Source organism: Geotrypetes seraphini, chromosome 2 (genome assembly GCF_902459505.1).
Source record: "Geotrypetes seraphini chromosome 2, aGeoSer1.1, whole genome shotgun sequence".
Taxonomy (NCBI): Eukaryota; Metazoa; Chordata; class Amphibia; order Gymnophiona; family Dermophiidae; genus Geotrypetes; species Geotrypetes seraphini.
In genome coordinates, this window is record NC_047085.1 from 314,562,489 (window position 1) to 314,583,260 (window position 20,772).

Sequence of the window (20,772 nt, forward strand, 5' to 3'; positions counted from 1 at the left end):
TGGTCCTATGTGGATAATGGAATTTGATAAATAGTCTTTATATATATATTTTTAAGTGGTAATTATGACAAGATTGCAAAACTGAGCATTTTTCGAAGATGTGATGGTTACTGTCTTGGATTCCATGTCTTGCTTTATATATGTTAAACTAAACAGATGTTTATAGTCTGAAAGTTTCCCATGCCCTGTAATTTGCTTGGTATTTTTTTTTTTTAACTTGAGAAATTTTTATTAAGAAAAAATGACACAGCAAAATAATCATAGGCATCAATTCAACAACCACATGGCAGGTGCGTGGGAATTCTTCAATGCACTCATCTCACTTACAATAAGAAAGAGCAAAGCAGCACATTCCACCAAAACCAGAAAACTCTACCCCCAAATCCCCTGAGTTGAACATGTCAGGACCTTTCTAAAAAGACAAAGTTCAACAATTACATGGAGAAGAGAAATGAAGAAAAGAAACCATTCAATGCAGTGCCTACAATTCAAACTGCTGCCAAATGTGGTCCAATTTATGCATTGTACCTTGTTTGGAGGCTGCAATTTATCCACCACCAGGTGCCAATCAGGCTGCTCTGGCCGCTTCCAACAGGCATCAAAATGAGTCTGGCAGCCATAAAAAAAACAACTTACAAAAACTCAGTTCCCCATTGTCCATATTAGAATCATACCTTTGAAGGAGCACCACCTCCCACAAGATTCGCACACTTCTCTCCAAAATCTTGGACATCATCATAAAAAGGGAAGCCCAATAGACCTGTACCCCAGGGCAAAACCCACCACGTATGCTTTTATGTCTCTACCAAAGCCCATCCAAAAATACCCATTACCTCCTCTCCCCATCTGTGCCAGCAAGACTGCTTGGTAATCTTGAAGACCCCTGCCTAGCTAAAATTGACAGATTTTGTGATCTGGTTGCAACAGTGCCACTCTTTGCTGTGAAAGTTGACTTCTAAAGGCCTGTCCATACATTACTTACTGTGTAGTGGTATTATATTTCCACAGCTAGTCATGATTGATTGACTCCACCACATATCCCACCAAACTTCTGGATTTATCTTTTGAGCAGCTTACTGAATATACGAATTCATAGAGTGGTGTGAGTGATACCCTAAAAAAAGTTACTGAGGATCTATTCCTTGTTTTGATAGCAATTTTTTACCGAAGAAGGAGCAATCGTCTCATTAGCTTGTCTGGTGAGGTGCTGGCATGCCATGAAGGTGAACTATGTACTCACTAAGGGCCTGATTCTGGAAAAGGCGCCTACCATGGTAGGCGCCTGCAAAATGGGCTTTTACCATGTGTCAATCACCAGTAGGTGCCTCAACCAGAATCACATCTATTTTTTGTAAGGCCTGCATTTAAGGTGTCTGACTCCTGCCTACTCTCTAAGCCAAGAACTGCGAGCTACTGAGTACCCCAAGGCGCACTATTGTCCCCACTATTATTCAACATCTACATCAGACTGGCCCTTGAAATTGCAAAGAGGCACAGATTCCACATCAACTCCTTCATGGATGATATACAACTCTATACATCCCACTGGGCAAAACATGGGTCACACAACTTGAGACTCTGCAGACCTTCATTGCTGAGTTTAAAACATAGATAACAGCCAACAAACTCCAACTGAACCCATCTAAGACTGAACTATTATGGATTCGCCAAGAGTCCTGCCTCGCCTTTCGCCCCTACATATCCTGGGACAGCACCATTCTCGAACCCAAAGACCAAATGTCCAGCTTGGGCATTACACTGGATGCTGACCTAACTCTTAACGGCCCAAATCTTCAAGGTAGTATCCACCGCCTCCTACTACCTGCAATAACTTAAACCCATCCGCCATTAATCAATTCTTAGAACCTTTCCTATCATACATACTCTGATTCCTATATAAACATTTTCCACACTATCCAATAAACTTCTTATGACATTATTAGGTAACTTCCAATCTGTAAACCGTATATACTGATATTCTCCACTATATTCTCTTATCACTTGATTCCCTGATATGTAATTTTCATAATTGAATCCTCTACCACACCATGTAATGTACATGAATCACTGTTATGTAATTTATCTAGATAATCTTTATTACGCAATTCTTTTGGTAATGTCCAAATCTCCTATAATTTGTATTCCGCCTTGAACAATATATAATGTATAATGTATTCAAAAATAATTTTCCTATGAACTGTTTTCCTACCTTCCTCTACTCTATGTTTATAACCTAACTAATTTATTTTTCTCAAGTACTTTAGCAAGAATGTGAGCCTTTGGGACAGTCAGGGAACTCTAAGTACTCTCTCTTCATCTTAATTAATCTTACTTATTGCATTTCTTCTGTTTCTACTGTAAACCGCTTAGAACTTCACGGTACAGCGGTATATAAGAAATAAAATTATTATTATTATTATTACTTCTCTGAAACAGACTTCACCCACCTGTTATATGCCTTCGTAATGTCCCTCCTGGACTATTGCAATGGTCTCAATACAGGCCTTCCGGCCGAAGAAAAGCACCAATTACGGAAAGTCCAGAATGCAGTAGTGAGACTCCTACAGAACCTTGGCCCTTTCAACCACATCTCCCCCACAATGAACCAAGCCCATTGGCTTCCAATACACTAACACTCCATCTTCAAACAACTAATGTTAGCCTTTAAAAACTTCCACGGCATGACCCCCGACTATCACCCTCAGCGGCTCCTCTAATCGCAACTTGAACCCACGCTGTACAACCCTCCAGGAACCACCTCCGCTTGGAAACAGCATGAAAGCAATCGTACTCCTATAGCATGCCTAACCTATGGAACAAACTCCCTCCTACCATCGGGGAAATCGACAACCTACTGCCCTTCTGGAAGGCAGTAAAGATGCTACTGTTCAAGAACCAGTTCACCCCTGGCCTCAAACTTTGACTGGGACCCGGTATACCGTAACTCAGGGCACCAGAATTTGTCGGCCATTGCTATGCTCTTATCAACTACTGCCATGTAGATACCATTTGAGACTATATAGCTTGTATATTCTTAGATACGCTAAAGCATGTATATTCTTAGTTTCCCCATCATGTGTATTATCAAATCCCACCTCAATTTTCTGTAACATGTAATTACTGATCCTATAGCTTGTTGTTCCTGTAATGTGTGTTATTGATCCTGAAAACTTCTGTGTATGTATCCTTGTAACCCATTCTGGTCTCCTGGGGAGGACTGGCTATAAAACTAAATAAATAAATACAGAAGCACCTAGGCACGCCTGTGGACGCCTAAGACCACTTCCTTCATAGGCCGATCCTATGCCAGCCTTAGGCATCCGTAGGTGTGCATAGGCACTTCCATAGGCATGAGTTGGATGCCTACATTGTAGGCGTTGTTTAACGCATTGATTTTTTAGAATCAGGCCCTAAAGCAGTATAGAACATGCCAAATAAATCATAAATAGGACATTGGGAAGGACTGGTAATGTAACTCAATAGAATGTTTGATGCTGTAAGCAATAATTGCACTGAAAGCTGCCCTTCCTCAGCCAATAAGGGGTTATCAGTCTGATAACAGTCTTGGTGGAGGTAGAGTCAGAAAAAGGGTCAAAAGTTGTAGTATTCTGGCTGTATATCTGTCCTGTAGGGCCAGTCATAGAGTAGAGAATGACACGGTGACAAAATTCATCACCGTTCCCGTCCCCACGGATAACCATGGGAAACCATCTTCATGTCATTCTTTAAGGAGTGAGGAAAGAATCAGAGTATAATTGGGCATAACCACCGACCCGCAAGCTTTGCTTTGAAGAATGCTGATGTAGAAGAACCGAGGTTGAAATAGACACTAGAAAATAACATGGGATTATTTCCCGCAGTTATCCGCGGGGACGGGAATGGTGATAAATTTTGTCACTGTGTCATTCTCTATCATAGAGCATATAACACTATTACTTTTCCTGTAGAGAAACAGAAATGAGATTTGATAAATTGACACTTGTACATTATTTTCATTCGCTTTTCATTTTCCTTTTCTGTGGCAAGCTTTCCTATTGTAGTTGCACAATCAGTGTTGAGCTATGTTATGTTATATTGTATGGTATTACACCAAAATTACCTGGACAAAGGCTAATGCCAAAACAAACTAATCTCAATAGCACTCTATTGGAGACTATGGATCTCAAGTGCTCACAGCTAGTAGCCACTTGAACTTGTCTGGCTTGCTAGCCTAAATGCGAGCTATCATCGGTCCAAAGGGTCTCTTGTTGAGAGCTACTTAATTTCTAATTTTATTACTTAATTTTTTTGTCTTGTATTTCTCAAATATAAATAAATAAATGCCTAAGGGCTTTTACTCAACTAGCATGAAAGTATATGAGCCCTTATCTGGGCCATAGTATTTGTATAAGGTACTTAGCTCGGGTGTGATTGGCTGCTCAGGTGTAATTGGCTACCCGGCCTCAAAACCAGCCCTTAGGCGTTTATTTATTTATTTATTTATATTTTAGAAATACAAGACAAAAAATAAGTAATAAAATTAGAAATTAAGTAGCTCTCAACAAGAGATCCTTTGGACTGATGATAGCTCGCATTTAGGCTAGCAAGTGAGCACTTGAGATCCATAGTCTCCAATAGAGTGCTACTGAGAATAGTTTGCTTTGGCATTAGCCTTTGTCCAGGTAATTTTGGTATGTTACACATAAGTAAGGTAGAGTTTAAGAATATTGTATGGTATTCACATCTTATTTGTCTTTTCCCCCTTTAGACAATAGTTTCAGATTGTTCTTTTGTTGCATCTTTAGCCATCAGTGCAGCCTACGAAAGACGATTCAACAAAAAATTGATTACAAGGTAAAGATCTTTGTTATGAATGCCATTATCAAGTAGATGTTCCTTAGAATTCTCACCAGACCAGTGCAGAATCTGTGAGTTATGCCCATTCACCAGCAGATAGTTCTTTGTGATACCCCAAGAACATTATGCAGCATTAGCTCCTTGGTATTTCTTTGTCTCCAGCAGATAGATGCAGGTTACTATTGCAGCTCCAGGGTCGATCAATGGAATAACTCCTGAGCCAGTTGGGAAACCAAGCTTCAGTTCTGCTGGGGATATATTGGAGAGTTTGAGCTTTCCTACTCTCCTCCTCCTCATCTTCTCTAAGGCTTGAACTGACAGAGAGCAGAGGAGAAATTTCTTTTTTTATCTGGAACTCCATTTACAGAAGGAGCATTGCTTCTTTGATAGGAGGGTACCTAAATGAGTCATACACCAATTCCTCCTTGTCGTCCCCCACCCCACCCCATTAATTTAACTTTTTTCTTTAAGCTTGGAGGTGTTTATACACTGTGTGGTGGGCAGGAACCCTGCAAGCTGACCAGTCTCTAGGTTGCTGGTGTTTGGGCAGTTTACAGTCAACATGCAAAGTATTTAAAACAATACATCTTATATCTAATAAAAGCTGCTGCCCATATTCCTACCTGGCTGAGGATTTTTAATTTTATAGAATTTCTATATCTTTTGTAGTCTTCAAATGATTATATCCATCGGACATGTGTCTCTGCATAAATGCTCCACTACAGCTTAGTGTCTCTATCTTTCAGGAGTGACACCAGCTGCACATACTATAGCCATATTGCAGGACATGTTTATTCACTCCTACCCTAGATGAGATAACTCTCAAGCACCATTCTGACCTTACGTGTAACTTTCTTCAAATTAGTCCCCTTATTTTCTGTCTTTTCCATCTACCTGCTCCTTTGCCATCCATTAAAATGTTTTATCACATATTATGATTATATTTTATTTATTTATTTATTTAAAGAACTTATTATCCACTTATCTCCTAAGAGGCTTACAAGTAAACATACACAGTAGAGGTCAAATTTTACCATATTTTTTCCAATACATTACAAACATCAATCAGATTTGTTTACATTGTTCAGCAAAAAAAATTGTAGTCATTCTCAAACATTTTATTGGATGTCAGAGGGACAGCTAAAAGCTAAGACAAAAAAATGAGCCTTAAGTAATTTTCGAAATAGCAATGCAGTCAAATCTTGGTTTGCGAATGTTTTGCAAGACGAGCAAAACATTTTTGCAAATCATGATTCGCAAACCAAGCGCTGACTCGATTTGTGAGTCCCCCCGCCCGCGAACCGGGCTGGCCCCCCCCTTGAACCAGCATCATCCCCCCCTCGTGAACATCTGCTCCCCCCCTGCACAAACTGAAGGCTTATCCCCATCTGGCACCGGCACGCAACACCAACCCACAGGAGGTGCCGGTGCCTGAAGATCCTGCCTCTTGCTGGACTGGGCCTTGAGCATCTGCGCATGCTCAAGGCTTTCTGGATCCCACCTCTCTCAGAGATTTTTGCCAAAGATTGATTCTGCTTTCCTTGTTAATCAGGAGGTTAGATTGCTTGCGTTCCAGTTCACAGGTTTGAAGAAGGACTGGATTCTGAAAAAGTTGAATGTGAGAAGGGTGCTTCTGTAATATCTTGAGGTCACCAACCAGTTCAGGCTATCTGACCATCTTTTTGTGCTTACTAGTCAGGCTAGACATGGCGTATCACCTTCCAAGGCCACAATTTCCAGATGGATCCATAGGGCCATTTCATCAACATATATTGCCTGTGGAAAACAGTCATCAGTCTCCATAAAGGCATATTCAATTAGAAGCGTGACTTCTTCATGGGCAGAAACTTGAGCGGTCTTGCCTGAGGAGATTTGTAGGGCAGCAATTTGGTCCAAACTACATACATTTTCCAAGTTTTACAGAGTGGATGTAGCAGCAAGAGAAAGACTCCACCTTTGGGTCCTCAGTGTTAACGAGCTGGCACGGTGGTCCTGCCCTAGATTCTGGGATGCTTTTGTACATCCCGTCTGTCCAGAATGACACACCTATTGCACTAGAAAAAGAGGTTAGGTTCTTACCTTGCTAATACCTTTTCTAGTAGGTAGATGTGTCATTCTGGAGCCCCACCCAGTCAGTTATCTCATGAAAGTGAGTCCAGGCTGAAATTTGGATTTCACTCAGACCTTAAGGATATAAAGAATAATCTATTGCTGTACTGTATTGGGGTAATACGTGAGCTCTATAAATGTTTCTGTTTGGCATGATTGTTTTAATGTTTCACCTGTTAAATGGCAATATTTAATGTCTGTTATATTTTCAGAGCAGAGCAAAGTTGTAGTTCAGGGAGTTTCCCCAAACCCCTCCTTCACATGTGTTTTTCTATATTGGAGTATCACCTGCTTTGGTACAAACTGAAGGAGACAGCTGAGCCTCCCAGTGAAGGAGGAGGGATTCAAAAGCTGGAATGGATTCCATTTGCACGGCTTGCGAGCATGGATATATTACCTGTCCGGCCAGAATGACACACTTACCTACTACTATAGAAAAGATATTAGCAAGGTAAGAACCTAATCTCTTTTTACCATATCCTTTGGCAATGTGTTCCTGAGCTTAACTATTATTCTCCGAGTGAAAAAATATTTCCTCCTATTGGTTTTAAAAGTATATATCCCTGTAACTTCATCAAGAATTCCTTAGTCTTTTTGTAATTTTTGATAGAGTAAAAAATTGATCCACTTGTACCCGTTCTACACCACTTAGGATTTTGTAGACCTCAATCACATCTCCCCTCAGCCATCTGTTTTCCAAGCTGAAGAGCCCTAACCTCTTTTTCCTCATACGAGAGGAGTTCCATCCCCTTTATCATCTTGGGCGCTCTTCTTTGACCCTTTTCTAGTTCTGCTATATCTTTTTTGAGATAAGGCAACTAGAATTGAACACAATTGACTGATCGATTGTCAATAGTGGTCGCATAACGCAATCACTGCATTCATAGAGGAGCATGTCCTGGAAAGGATTTTGAAGTTCCACCCATTTTCTGAAGTGCTTTGCTATATCCCATAGCTTTTGGACTGGTCTGGTCTGGTGAGCACACTAATGAAAGTGAAATTAGATCTTGCCTGTTGATTTTCTTTACTCTAGGCCCACCCTAGCAAATCAGCAGTTATTGAACTACTATACGTCCTCTAATTGATTTTTTTTTTTCCTTCAGTCATGTTTCTTTTAAGGTTCAGTTTCCTATGATAACTTAACCTTTTCCAAATAGTTTAATGAGAATTTCTTTATAGGAATATATTTAGTATGGCAAATCAAGCAGGTAGGATGATAGATGGATGGTCTGTTGCTTGGTTAGTTGAAATACTAAGGAACTGATGCTGCATGGTGTCCTTGAAGGATAAAACACACAACTATTTTATTTCTCTGTCTCTATCCGCTGGTCAATGGGTATGATCCATGAGGACTAAAAGAAAGCAAATTTAGGAGGTAAAATCTAAATTCTCTTTCTTGAATGTCATATTTCATTTAACAGAATATGAAGACACCACAAGACCATCAAGGGTGTCTGATCCCAACCTTTCTTTATATTTTATATTTTTATAAATGTAGCAAATATGCCTGGAAATAATCCTGAGCATGGAAAATAACTGTACAACATTGTCTGAAAAGCGGGACATTTGTATTTAAAAAAGACAGGAAAGAAAAAGAGAAGTGCCCAATAACATAGTTAATGAAAGCAGATAAAGACCTGAATGGTCCATCCAGTCTGCCCATTAGTTACATACATGATAAAGTGATGATTATATTAAATTGTCTTTTTTTTTTTTTTTTCTTTGATATTTCTGGGCCATAGACCATAAAGTCTGCTCGGTACCATCCTTGATTCCAACTACTAGAATTGCCATCAACTCACTCCAGCAGGATGGGATCAGTAAGACTCAAACAAAACCAGACCAGAAGGGGAAAAAAGACAGATATTGCCCCAAATTAAGAGATCAAACACCAAGGAAATTTATACAATTCTGTCTGCATCTAGCTGATCCTCTCTCCCCCCCCCAAAAAAAAATAAAACCCATATTTGAACAGAAAACAGTTCAGAAAGGCTAAGCCATTCCTATTAAACCATTCAAGATTCTTCACCGCTAAGACCAAGAAGGATCAAAAAGCATAACCTAGATTCTCAAATGTGATAGATTCTCAAATTACACACATGGTTACACACAGAGCAGTGATCTCAGCCATAGAAAAGCTTTCTGCTTATTTAGCATTACCACACACAAGTTGGTAAAAGGCTGACCACCTGACTGTAGAAAAGATGAATCTCTACTTTCAGAAGTGCAGCATCTATCAAGCTCTGAAACAGATATGGTTAAGTGTACCTCATTTTAATTACGTACTCTTCCTGAGTCTGTTCCCAAAGTGGCTCGTCCAAACTGAAACAGTAGACCCATTTTGGCTACATTGAATGTAAATAATTGGGATATTAACTCCAAAATGAACTTTTTTTTTAAATAGGAAGACCATTTTACCTTAGTTAAAGTAGTCTTTTCCCACTTTGAGTCTACTTCAGAATAGCTTAAATTTGTATAGTGACTACATTTTGCCGCCTCTTATTTATTTAACCTTGAAATCCAGAAAAAAGTATGAAAATAAAGGCCCTGATTCTATAAACGGTGTTTAAAAAATAGACGTCAAGGAACATGGCGCATAACAGCTGTCATCTTCAGTTAGGCACTATTTATAGAATTTCGCTTTACAATTCCTAAATTGAACTTGGGCTCTGGTAGGCATGCTGATATAGGTCCCTAACTTTAGATATCTTTTACAAAATCTGGGCCAAAATTCCATTCTGGTTACTATTCTGTATGGTCTAAGGCAGTGGTTTCAAACGCAAATCCTTCGCAGGGCCACATTTTAGATTTGTAGGTACTTAGAAGGCCTCAGAAAAAATAGTTAATGTCTTATTAAAGAAATGACAATTTTGCATGAGGTAAAACTTTTTATACTTCATAAATCTTTCCTTTTGGCTGAGTCTTAATAATAATATTGTAATTTATAGCTAAAGAGACATGATCAAGAAACTGTTTTATTTTACTTTTGTGATTATGATAAACATACTGAGGGCCTCAAAATAGTATCTGGCGGGCCGCATGTGGCCCCCAGGCTGCGAGTTTGAGACCACTGGTCTATAGCGTCTCCAAATGGAATATTTTCTAGGGGTGTTCCATGATTGATCACATGATTCCTCATTGTGAATCTATGAGGTTACTACAATGTCTCTGGAGATCCGCTCTTAGTGGTGTAGCACATGCATGTTTTCTCATATGATCTGATGTTCTAAGTAGACATTTCCAACAGCTGAAGCAATTTAAGGAACCAACATGGATGTGCAATGAATCCATAGGATCGAAACATTCAAGATAACGAAGGGAATAGACGTAGATAGATAAAGACAAGTTGTTCACCCTCTCCAAGGTAGAGAGGGCACTCTCTAAAGTTAAAAGGGGATAGATTCTCAGTGTTCTCCCCAGGGCCTTTCAGCCGGGCGCTCCGCCCAGCTAATTTAGATGAGCGCCCGGCTGTAATCTCGATCGCAATCCTGCTGCTGCTGCCGCCTTCCGCTCAACATTAAAAAAAACCAAAACCTTCTCACCGGCTTGGAGATTTACCGGGCTGACTCGGCACAGCCTGAATCGCAGGAGCCTGACTTTTTTTTTATTTTTTAGTTTTTAACGCCAGCAAGCGACTTGAACCCATGCTCCGGGGCTCTAACATGTGCATGCCGCTTCTCTCCAAAACCGGAAGTCACGTCCTGAGGGAGGAAGAGAAGGGAAGTCGGCATGCACACGCCCCGGAGCATGGGTTCGCTATAGGAGACAGGTCAGCTTACAACTTGCTCTTGCTTGCTTCGGGCTTTCTTTGTTGCCGGATCCTGCCTACTTTCTGTTTCCGAAAGTAGGCAGGACCCGGCAACGAGGAAGGCCCGAAGCAAGCAAGAGCAGCGAGTTGTAAGCTTCCTTCCGTTGCTGACTTATGGAAGATAGGTCAGCGATGGAAGGAAGCTTACAACTTGCCTTATTATCCCAGGACAAGCAGGCAGCATATTCTTGACTGATGGGTGACGGCACCGACGGAGCCCCGGTACGGACAATTCTAGAGTGATCTCACTCTAAGAACTTTAGAAAGTTCTAGCTCGGCCGCACCGCGCACGCGCGAGTGCCTTCCCGCCCGACAGAGGCGCGCGGTCCCTCAGTTTCTTAGTTTCCGCGGAGCTAAGAAGACGCGTTTTTTTCAACGGCTGTTGAAACTTTTTTTTCTATTGCCTTCCCGCTCGCGTAAACTTTTGGCTAATTGGCCTTATTTAGTTTCTTTTTTCTTTTTTGTAAAAAAAAAAAAAAATTTTCTTTTCTTTTTCTTAATTTGATTTTCCCCGGCGGGGCCTTCTGCCACCATCGAAGCCTCGGCCTTCGATTTGGCGGAAGCCGTTTTTCCTTTCATGCCCCCTCAACCGGGTTTTAAAAAGTGCCAGCGGTGTGCTAGGCCTATATCTCTCACGGACCCACACAACTGGTGCTTACAGTGTTTGGGTCCTGAGCATCAGGCCTCTACTTGCACCCGCTGTGCTACTCTAAAAAAACGGACTTTAAAAAATCGCCAAATACAGCAGCGATTACTGTTCGGTGCCGAGATGTCCGACCCCGTTCCTTCGACTCCGGCTTCGGCACCGATTCAGTCGGCACCCTCGTCTTCGACGCCGCGTGATTCCACACCGGCGTCTCAACAGTCAGGTAAGCCGGCTAAGAAGCCTTCCCCGCTGGAACGTCTCCCGGCCTCGAGTGCAGTGAGTCCAATCCTGCCGCCTGTAAGACGCCAGCGGAAGCGCTCCGCCCCTATAGAGGTGAGTCCCTCGACATCGGGCTCCTCATCTCCGGGGCGTCGAGCGGCACCGCAGGTACCGCAGAAGAAAAAAGCGGTACCGGTGCCATCCCTTGATGACCGCATTACGGCCATCCTTCAGGCGCAGCTTAAGGAGCAATTAGAACGGCTCCTTCCTGCTATCATGACACCGAACCTTCCGGTGCCGGCCCGCACCGAGCTATCGGTACCGGTTGTGGAACAACCCGTATCGATACCGATTGTGGAACCCGTGTTACCCGCTTCCACTGTTTCGGTGCCGCATCACCTAACCTCATCGGTATCGATGCCAGTCCTTGCACCGGAGCCGAGAGCTCACCATCAATCGGTACAGACTTCGGCACCGGTGCGACCGATAACATCTCCTGACTCGGTATCGATGAGGTCGGGTAAGTCGGTGCGCAAGACCCGACACTTACAAACGTCGACACCTGAGTCTCGGGACCATTCTTCCCATGTCAGGGACCCTGATCTGTGGGGAGACTCAGAGGAACCCTTTCTTTCTGAAGGCGAATGTTCCTCAGAGGAGGAGGATTCGGCTGTCCCTGACCCATCCTCCAAACAGGTCACTTCCTCTTTCTCCTGTTTTTTGAAAGAGATGTGTGAATCCTTGTCCATTCCTTTGGAGGCTGAATCCAAAAAGTCTAAAGCTTTTTTGGATGCTCTTGATTTTGACCAGCCTCCAAAGGAATTTTTGAAACTTCCCCTTCATGACATCTTGAGGGAAACTTTCTATAAGAATTTAGAGACTCCTTTAACTGTCCCAGGGGCCCCACGTAAACTGGATTCTCTATATAAAGTAATTCCCATTCCTGGATTCGACAAACCTCAACTTCCACACGAATCCTTATTTGTCGAATCCACCCTTAAAAAGACTTCAGGAGCCAGTGTATATGCATCTGTCCCTCCTGGCAGAGAAGGAAGGGCCATGGATAAATTTGGTAAGAGGCTCTACCAAAATGCTATGTTAGCAAATAGGGCTAGTAATTATGCTTTTCATTTCTCTTTTTATTTAAAGCATCTCCTTACCACCATGGCTTCTTTCGAAAAGTATCTTCCTTCACGAAAGCATCAATCATTTCATACCTGCTTGTCGTCTCTTTTCCAACTACGTAAGTTTATGGTTAGATCCATATATGACACCTTTGAACTTACATCCAGAGCGACAGCAATGTCGGTGGCTATGCGCCGTTTGGCCTGGCTTCGGGTATCCGAGCTTGATGTTAACCATCAAGATCGGTTAGCCAACGCCCCGTGCCTAGGGGATGAGCTCTTTGGGGATTCCATGGACTCAACCACACAAAAGCTCTCTGCTCATGAGACGCGCTGGGATACCCTGCTTAAAAATAAAAAGAAGCCTCCTCCACCAAAACCATATAGACAGCAGTCGGCCTACCAACGCCGCTTCACAGCTCGTCCATTACCTGCCACTGCTCAGCAACCCAGGCGTCAGAGGCAACAACAACGTCAGCCTCCCAGACAGCAGCAGCAGCAACAATCTGTGAAACAACCTCCTCAGCAGAAGTCACAGCCCTTTTGACTTCATTCTCCACAGTATAGCCAGTATCCCTATTCCTGCTCTCCTGCCTCAGCCTATAGGAGGTCGACTTTCTCTGTTCCTCAGCCGGTGGGAAGTAATCACTTCGGACCAATGGGTCCTCAACATCATCCGCCACGGCTACTCTCTCAACTTTCAGACTCTTCCACCTCAAAGCCTGCCAAAAGAGTCTGCTTTGCACAGTCATCAATCTGCCCTCCTTATTCAGGAAGTCCAATCCCTACTCCTTCTGAACGCTATAGAAGAGGTTCCTCTAGATCAAAAAGGGCAGGGATTCTACTCCCGTTATTTCCTAGTCCCCAAAAAAACAGGAGATCTCAGACCAATTTTAGATCTTCGCGATCTCAACAAACATCTGGTAAAGGAAAAATTCAAAATGCTTTCTTTAGCCATCCTTTATCCTCTTCTAAATCAAAACGACTGGCTATGCTCCCTCGATCTCAAAGAGGCTTACACTCACATACCGATCAATGTAACCTCAAGACCATATCTCCGATTCATGATCAATCATTGTCATTACCAATACAAGGTGCTACCCTTCGGTCTAGCCTCTTCTCCAAGGGTATTCACCAAATGTCTCATTGTGGTAGCGGCATTTCTACGCTCTCACCACCTTCATGTATTTCCTTACCTGGACGACTGGTTGATCAAAGCCACATCCGCTCAAGCAGTTCTCCTGGCCACCAACCAAACCATCCAGTTTCTACGAATTCTGGGGTTCGAGATCAATCTACCCAAATCTCATCTCATCCCCACTCAAAGACTTCAATTCATTGGAGCGATCCTGGATACACTCCTAATGAGAGCTTTCCTACCATCCAATCGTCTTCAGACCCTTCAGTCTCTATGTCAGCAGGTGCTTTCACTACCTTCCATCTCAGCCAGACACATGATGGTACTTTTGGGGCACATGGCATCCACAGTTCATGTCACACCTCACGCACGTCTTCACCTGCGCACTCCTCAATGGACCCTTGCTACTCAGTGGTCCCAAGCGACGGATCCTTGCTCACGACACATATCTGTGACATCATCTCTTCGTCGGTCTCTTCAATGGTGGTTGGTATCCTCAAATCTATCCAGAGGTCTTCTGTTCCATCAACCTCCTCATCAACTAGTCATCACCACCGACGCCTCTCTGTATGCATGGGGAGCTCACTTGAACGAGTTCCAGACTCAAGGTCTTTGGACAGCCCAGGAAAAGAAGCATCAAATCAATTTCCTGGAACTCAGAGCGATGTTTTACGCCCTCAAGGCCTTCCAACATCTTCTCTTTCCTCAGGTCCTTCTGTTGTGCACAGACAATCAGGTTGCGATGTACTACATCAACAAACAGGGTGGGACAGGCTCTCGCCTTTTATGCCAGGAAGCCCAAAAGATCTGGACTTGGGCCATAGATCACCATCTCTTCCTGAAAGCTATATACATTCAGGGGGCACAGAATTCTTTAGCGGACAAACTCAGCAGAATTCTCCAACCTCACGAGTGGACACTCGATCCTGTAACTCTGCAGTCTATCTTCACTCAATGGGGCACTCCTCAGATAGACCTCTTTGCAGCTCCTCACAATCATCAGCTGCCCCTATTCTGCTCCAGACTTTACTCTCCGCACCGTCTGGCAGCGGATGCTTTTCTCCTCGACTGGTCGGATCTATTCCTGTATGCCTTCCCTCCTCTGCCTCTCATGTTGAGAACCTTGTTCAAGCTCCAGAGGGAACGAGCCACCATGATTCTGATTGCTCCGAGGTGGCCCAGGCAACATTGGTTCTCCCTTCTACTTCAACTCAGTTCCAGGGAACCCTTTCTTCTTCCTCTGTTTCCATCTCTGCTTACGCAACAGCAGGAAACCCTTCTACATCCCAACCTCCAGTCTCTACACCTGACAGCTTGGTATCTCTCGGGCTGACTTCGACTGATACTCTTTTGTCTCAGCCCGTTCGTTCCATTCTGGATGCCTCCAGGAAACCAGCCACTCTGCAATGTTACCATCAAAAGTGGACGAGATTTTCTTCCTGGTGTCTTCTTCATCATCTTGATCCCACTTCCCTAGCAGTGGAGACGTTGTTGGATTATTTACTTTCTTTGTCTGACTCTGGCCTTAAGTCCTCTTCCATCAGAGTCCACCTCAGTGCCATTGCAGCTTTTCATGAGCCAGTCCATGGAAAACTTCTTTCAGCTCATCCCCTGGTGTCCAGGTTCATGCGTGGGCTTTTCAATGTGAAACCACCTCTTAAAGCCCCTCCGGTTATCTGGGATCTCAATGTGGTTCTTTCCGCTTTAATGAAGCCTCCATTTGAACCTTTGGCTACCTCTCCTTTCAAGTTTCTCACTTGGAAGGTACTTTTCCTTATTGCTCTTACCTCTGCCAGGAGAGTCAGTGAGCTTCATGCACTGGTTGCAGATCCACCTTTTACGGTTTTTCACCATGACAAGGTAGTTCTGCGTACACATCCAAAGTTTCTCCCTAAGGTTGTTTCTGAATTTCATCTCAACCAATCCATTGTTCTACCTGTTTTCTTTCCAAAACCTCATTCTCATTCTGGGGAACAAGCTCTGCATACTTTGGATTGTAAAAGGGCTCTTGCTTACTATCTGGAGCGTACGAAACCCCACAGATCAGTTCCCCAACTTTTTCTGTCCTTTGATCCGAATAATTTGGGACGCCCCGTTTATAAACGTACGTTGTCTAATTGGCTAGCAGCGTGCATTTCATTCTGTTATGCTCAGACCGGACTGACACTGGAAGGTTCCGTCACAGCCCATAAAGTCAGAGCAATGGCAGCATCTGTAGCTTTCCTCCGTTCCACTCCTATTGAGGAAATCTGCAAGGCTGCTACTTGGTCCTCAGTTCACACTTTTACATCTCATTATTGTCTGGATGCATTCTCCAGAAGGGATGGTCACTTCGGCCAATCTGTTTTACAAAATTTGTTTTCCTAATGGCCAACCTTCCCTCCATCCCTCTTTTTGTTAGCTTGGAGGTCACCCATCAGTCAAGAATATGCTGCCTGCTTGTCCTGGGATAAAGCACAGTTACTTACCGTAACAGGTGTTATCCAGGGACAGCAGGCAGATATTCTTGCGTCCCACCCTCCTCCCCGGGTTGGCTTCTTAGCTGGCTTATACTAACTGAGGGACCGCGCGCCTCTGTCGGGCGGGAAGGCACTCGCGCGTGCGCGGTGCGGCCGAGCTAGAACTTTCTAAAGTTCTTAGAGTGAGATCACTCTAGAATTGTCCGTACCGGGGCTCCGTCGGTGCCGTCACCCATCAGTCAAGAATATCTGCCTGCTGTCCCTGGATAACACCTGTTACGGTAAGTAACTGTGCTGTCCAGCCCTGCACAACATGCGGCCCAAAACGGATCTCACTGTCGATATGGTCTCACTCCGCTCTCCTTTGAAGATCAGCTCAGGAGGCAAGATTTAGCCCGAGATCAGACGAATATTAAAGGGCATTTGAAGGCATCTGAGCAGATTGAGGAGAACACGTCCTGTTTTTCCATGCCTAAAAATACCACCTTGTCTAATGTAATCTCTGATCAGATCCTTAAGAGTGATGCAACTATGTATGCTGGACAGTCTCTTCCAGTAAACAGAGCTTTAAAGCCTGCAACCATACAGAACCAGATGGTCAAAGGGCTCCGAAGTGTAGTATTGCCAAGGGATCTGTCTCACAAGTTTCTGACGCTGGCAGATGTAAGCACAGCACAAGAAATAGAGACTTGTGGCATTCTGTGTAGAAAGCTGATGCATAATGAATTTACTATTACCCATGTAATAGTGCCAAAGCAGTCTGCTGGACCAGACTACAGTACATTGATATGGAGAATGTGGAAGAATTATTCAGTGTTCAAGATCAACATGATCTCCTCACAGAAGAAAGACGGAGAGAAAGAGAGAGGCCTAGACCAAAGGGGAAAGACAGGAGGCGGATACTGGAGAGGGGGGGGGGGGTGAGAGAAGGGAAGGAGAAGAGAGAGATGCCAGAGCATAGGGGTGGAGACAAAAAATGGAGAGGGGTTGAAGCTGAAATAAATCATGTATAAAGGAGAGAAAGGGCACAGGATATAGAGTTTATTGAAGGGACATAGAAAAAAGGAAGATACCATATGGAACAGAGAGAGGGCAGACACTGGATGGAAAAGGCAGAAAGGGTGGATAGTGGATGCAAGGGGCACAGATAGGGTGGACAGTAGATGGAAGGGGTAGAGAGAGGGTAGAGGCTGGGTGGAAGGGGCAAAGAGAGAGGACAGATGTTGCATGGAAGGGAGCGAGGACAAATGCTGAATAGAAAGAAGAGAAGATGACTAAAGCAGAAATGACAAAAGGTAGAAAAAAATATTTTTGTTGCTTTATGTAGAATCAAGTAGTATTGTAACTGTATTGATTAAAATTTATCAATAGGAAATGGAAATAAGGCAATTTTGGGAGGGAATAAACCCCTTTCCTCAGGTCAGGACAGCATACCATAACAGCTGTATACTGTACTGTCTTGAAGAAAGATTTGGCCTCTGAAAGCTAATTGAAAAATGGATTAGTCCAATAAAATGGTATTTTCATATTTCTCATTATTTTATTTCTATTTGTTAATTTGTAAAGTGGTGACTGTTATGTAGAAGTTTTTTTCAAATTTACATCTACTGTCTTTATATTTTGCACAGTATTAGGGGACATGTGTCACTGTTTCTGTGGTGTTGCATTGTATGCAGAGTCTGGTTTCTTGGTTCAGTTTAACTTTTGACTACATATTTCTATTTTTAGTTTGTGATTATTCCATATTGGGCGAGGGTGTATCTGTGTTCTGTGTGTATGAAAAGGACATGGCTTTCTGTTAGCATCGACTACAGGATCAATTGGCTGTGTAGGATCTGGTTTGTTTAGTTTTACAATGCGTGTGTTGGTGTTCTAGTGCTCACTGCAGTGTTTAAGATGCGGCCTTTTCCTAGATGCACCCTTATTGTGTGACTCATGGATTATTACTAAAAATATATTTTTTTATATAGAGGAGGGGGTTGTTAAAAAAATGATTAGCACTGGCTGTCATATATACTAGGTACACCACTGGATTTAATGACTATTCTAACTTTACTGTTGACGTAGGTGTTGTCCCCCCAACACACAGACACACATTATAAAGAATTAAATTAAAGTTGTATTATCATCAAGTAGCTTTCAAATGACATTATAAGCAAATAAAAATAAAATATTTTTAATACATTGCTAATTATTACCTGCATCTTTACCTATACTGTTTTGCCCTAGCTCTTACTTTGCACTATAGCAAAATAAAAAAGAAGCAGATAAAGATCAATCACACAGGTGTCCTTCAAGGCTCAGTAACACCTCTCCATAAATTATGTGGAAGAGGTCTAGAAGTGGGGATAGCATCTATTTCATATCCTCAGTGAGACCTCAGGAAGGAACCTAGTGATCAAAACATTATTAGAAGTGTTGTACAGCCATTTCTTGTATGACTGGATGAGCTATATTTATCTTTTTTTTTTTTAGTTGTTTAAATTCATGCAGAAATAAATGGTTAGATTGAACCTAATGACTTCATTAACGCATTTCCCTTTTTTAAACCTCTATACTATTTGAAAGAGGGTGAATATCTAATTATTCACTTCTAGAATTGGATACTTCTTAAATTTTGTAAAAATATTCTGGCACAAGTGTCAAACCTTAAAAAAGGAAGTCATATCGAGCATTGGAAAATAATAATAATTAACTAATAAAAATAGTATACATTTAATTTTCCCCACTACCAAATTTCCCGGCCCGCCCCACCCGGCTACTTTTTCATGCCACCCGGCTGGAAAAAATTTCTGGGGAGAACACTGGATTCTGTACAAACCCAGAGTGGTAGAAAACTGGAACGCTCTTCCGGAGTCTGTCATAGGAGAAAACACCCTCCAGGGATTGAAGACAAAGTTAGACAAGTTCCTGCTGAACCAGAACGTAGGCAGGTAAGGCTAGTCTCGGTTAGGGCACTAGTCTTTGACCTAAGGGCCGCCACGTGAGCAGACTGCTGGGCACGATGGACCACTGGTCTGACCCAGCAGCGGCAATTCTTATGTTCTTATTTGATGATTCTCTAAAAGTGAAAGATTAACAGTCTGTGTGCTAAAGTATGCTACAATGTAACCATAGACTAAAGTGCATTAACCTGAATTATTCATCACAGATCCCTTTTATGTGCACTGGGACCTATTTCTAATAACATGCACTAATGTGATACAACACTGAAGTAACTATAACCCTTAGGTTAATGTGAATTATTTTATTGGTACTTTTTCTGTGTATTACAGAAAGGTTACTATAATAGTGCATTTGAGCCATTTCAATCTTTTTTTTTCCAGCATTATTTATCCCCAGAATAAAAAAGGAGAGCCTGAGTATAACCCCTGTGGAAAATATATGGTAAAACTTCACATCAATGGAGTGCCCAGGAAGGTGAAGTGTAATCAGTTTCTTGCGTTGTGACTTGTGTTTTGGTCCATCTCTTTTGACAGTGAATAAGTCTAGAATATATCTGATTTTATTATTTGTAAAGTTGGCTCCAAACATCAGAGACTTATTAATATTTGAGAGTGCGCAAGATGTCATTCATATAGGCAAGATGTATCCAAATATCTGAGCAGTCAGACTGCTGAAGGAAAGTATCCAGGCTGAAGAACGACTTCCTCTTTCACCTTACAGAAGAGCCTTGATGATATTCCCCTCCTTTGATCCTCTTTCATTCCAGCTGATGACGCTACCCACTTGAGAAAGGATGAAGGCTAAGGCAATGTAGAAACTAATAGAACAGATAAGTGTGGCTTGCACTTTGATGGATTAATATTTAATTACCTTACCGTTGAAGTTGGTACAGCGGGGTTGCCTATGATAGAATATTGAAGGTTAACCAATGAGGAATTCAGGTTCTCCTTCATAGCTCTGGAGCAGTGATTGCCCGGTAGCTTCTGAGGCAAATTCTCCTCCAAATGGGTTTCAACTGTATGCTTTAGACATAAAATAGTTAAGTCTTGAGCTTTAGCTTCAGCGTTTAAACTAGAGAGTTGCGCGGGGACAGAAATCCCACCCGTCCCCGCCAAAGTCCCACCCGTCCCCCGTGAGGACCCCCACCCGTCCCTGCGAGGAATCCCCTCCGTCCCCGCCCGTCCCTATAAACTACAGAAATAGTTATTTCATTTAATTATGCTACTGAATGAAAGGCTCTGGTAGAAACCCATTTAAAAATAAGCAAAAAGACTTTATTAATTTGGAAATATTAATTGGGAAGAATATATACTTTGTAAACGGGTTTCTACCAGAGCCTCTAATGTTTATAAATTTTTATCAACACAACTAATATACTACTTTATCCTTAAGCAAAAAAAAAAAAAGAATTTTTTTCCTACCTTTATTGCCTGGTTTCTGCTTTCTTCATGTTCTCATTCAATTCCTTCCATCCACTGCCTCTCTTC

The 20,772-nt window shown here is 42.5% G+C and overlaps 1 protein-coding gene across 3 annotated transcripts in view; it reads left to right on the plus strand.

The window, feature by feature from the left end:
• CAPN7 (calpain 7) overlaps positions 1–20,772 on the plus strand; it is a 111,863-nt gene that overhangs the window by 41,625 nt on the left and 49,466 nt on the right. For all 3 annotated transcript variants that reach the window (XM_033930039.1, XM_033930036.1, XM_033930038.1), the window contains exons 8-9: positions 4,748–4,833; positions 19,666–19,759. In XM_033930039.1, the coding sequence (XP_033785930.1) occupies positions 4,748–4,833; positions 19,666–19,759 (180 nt within the window). The remainder of the gene's footprint in view (positions 1–4,747; positions 4,834–19,665; positions 19,760–20,772) is intronic.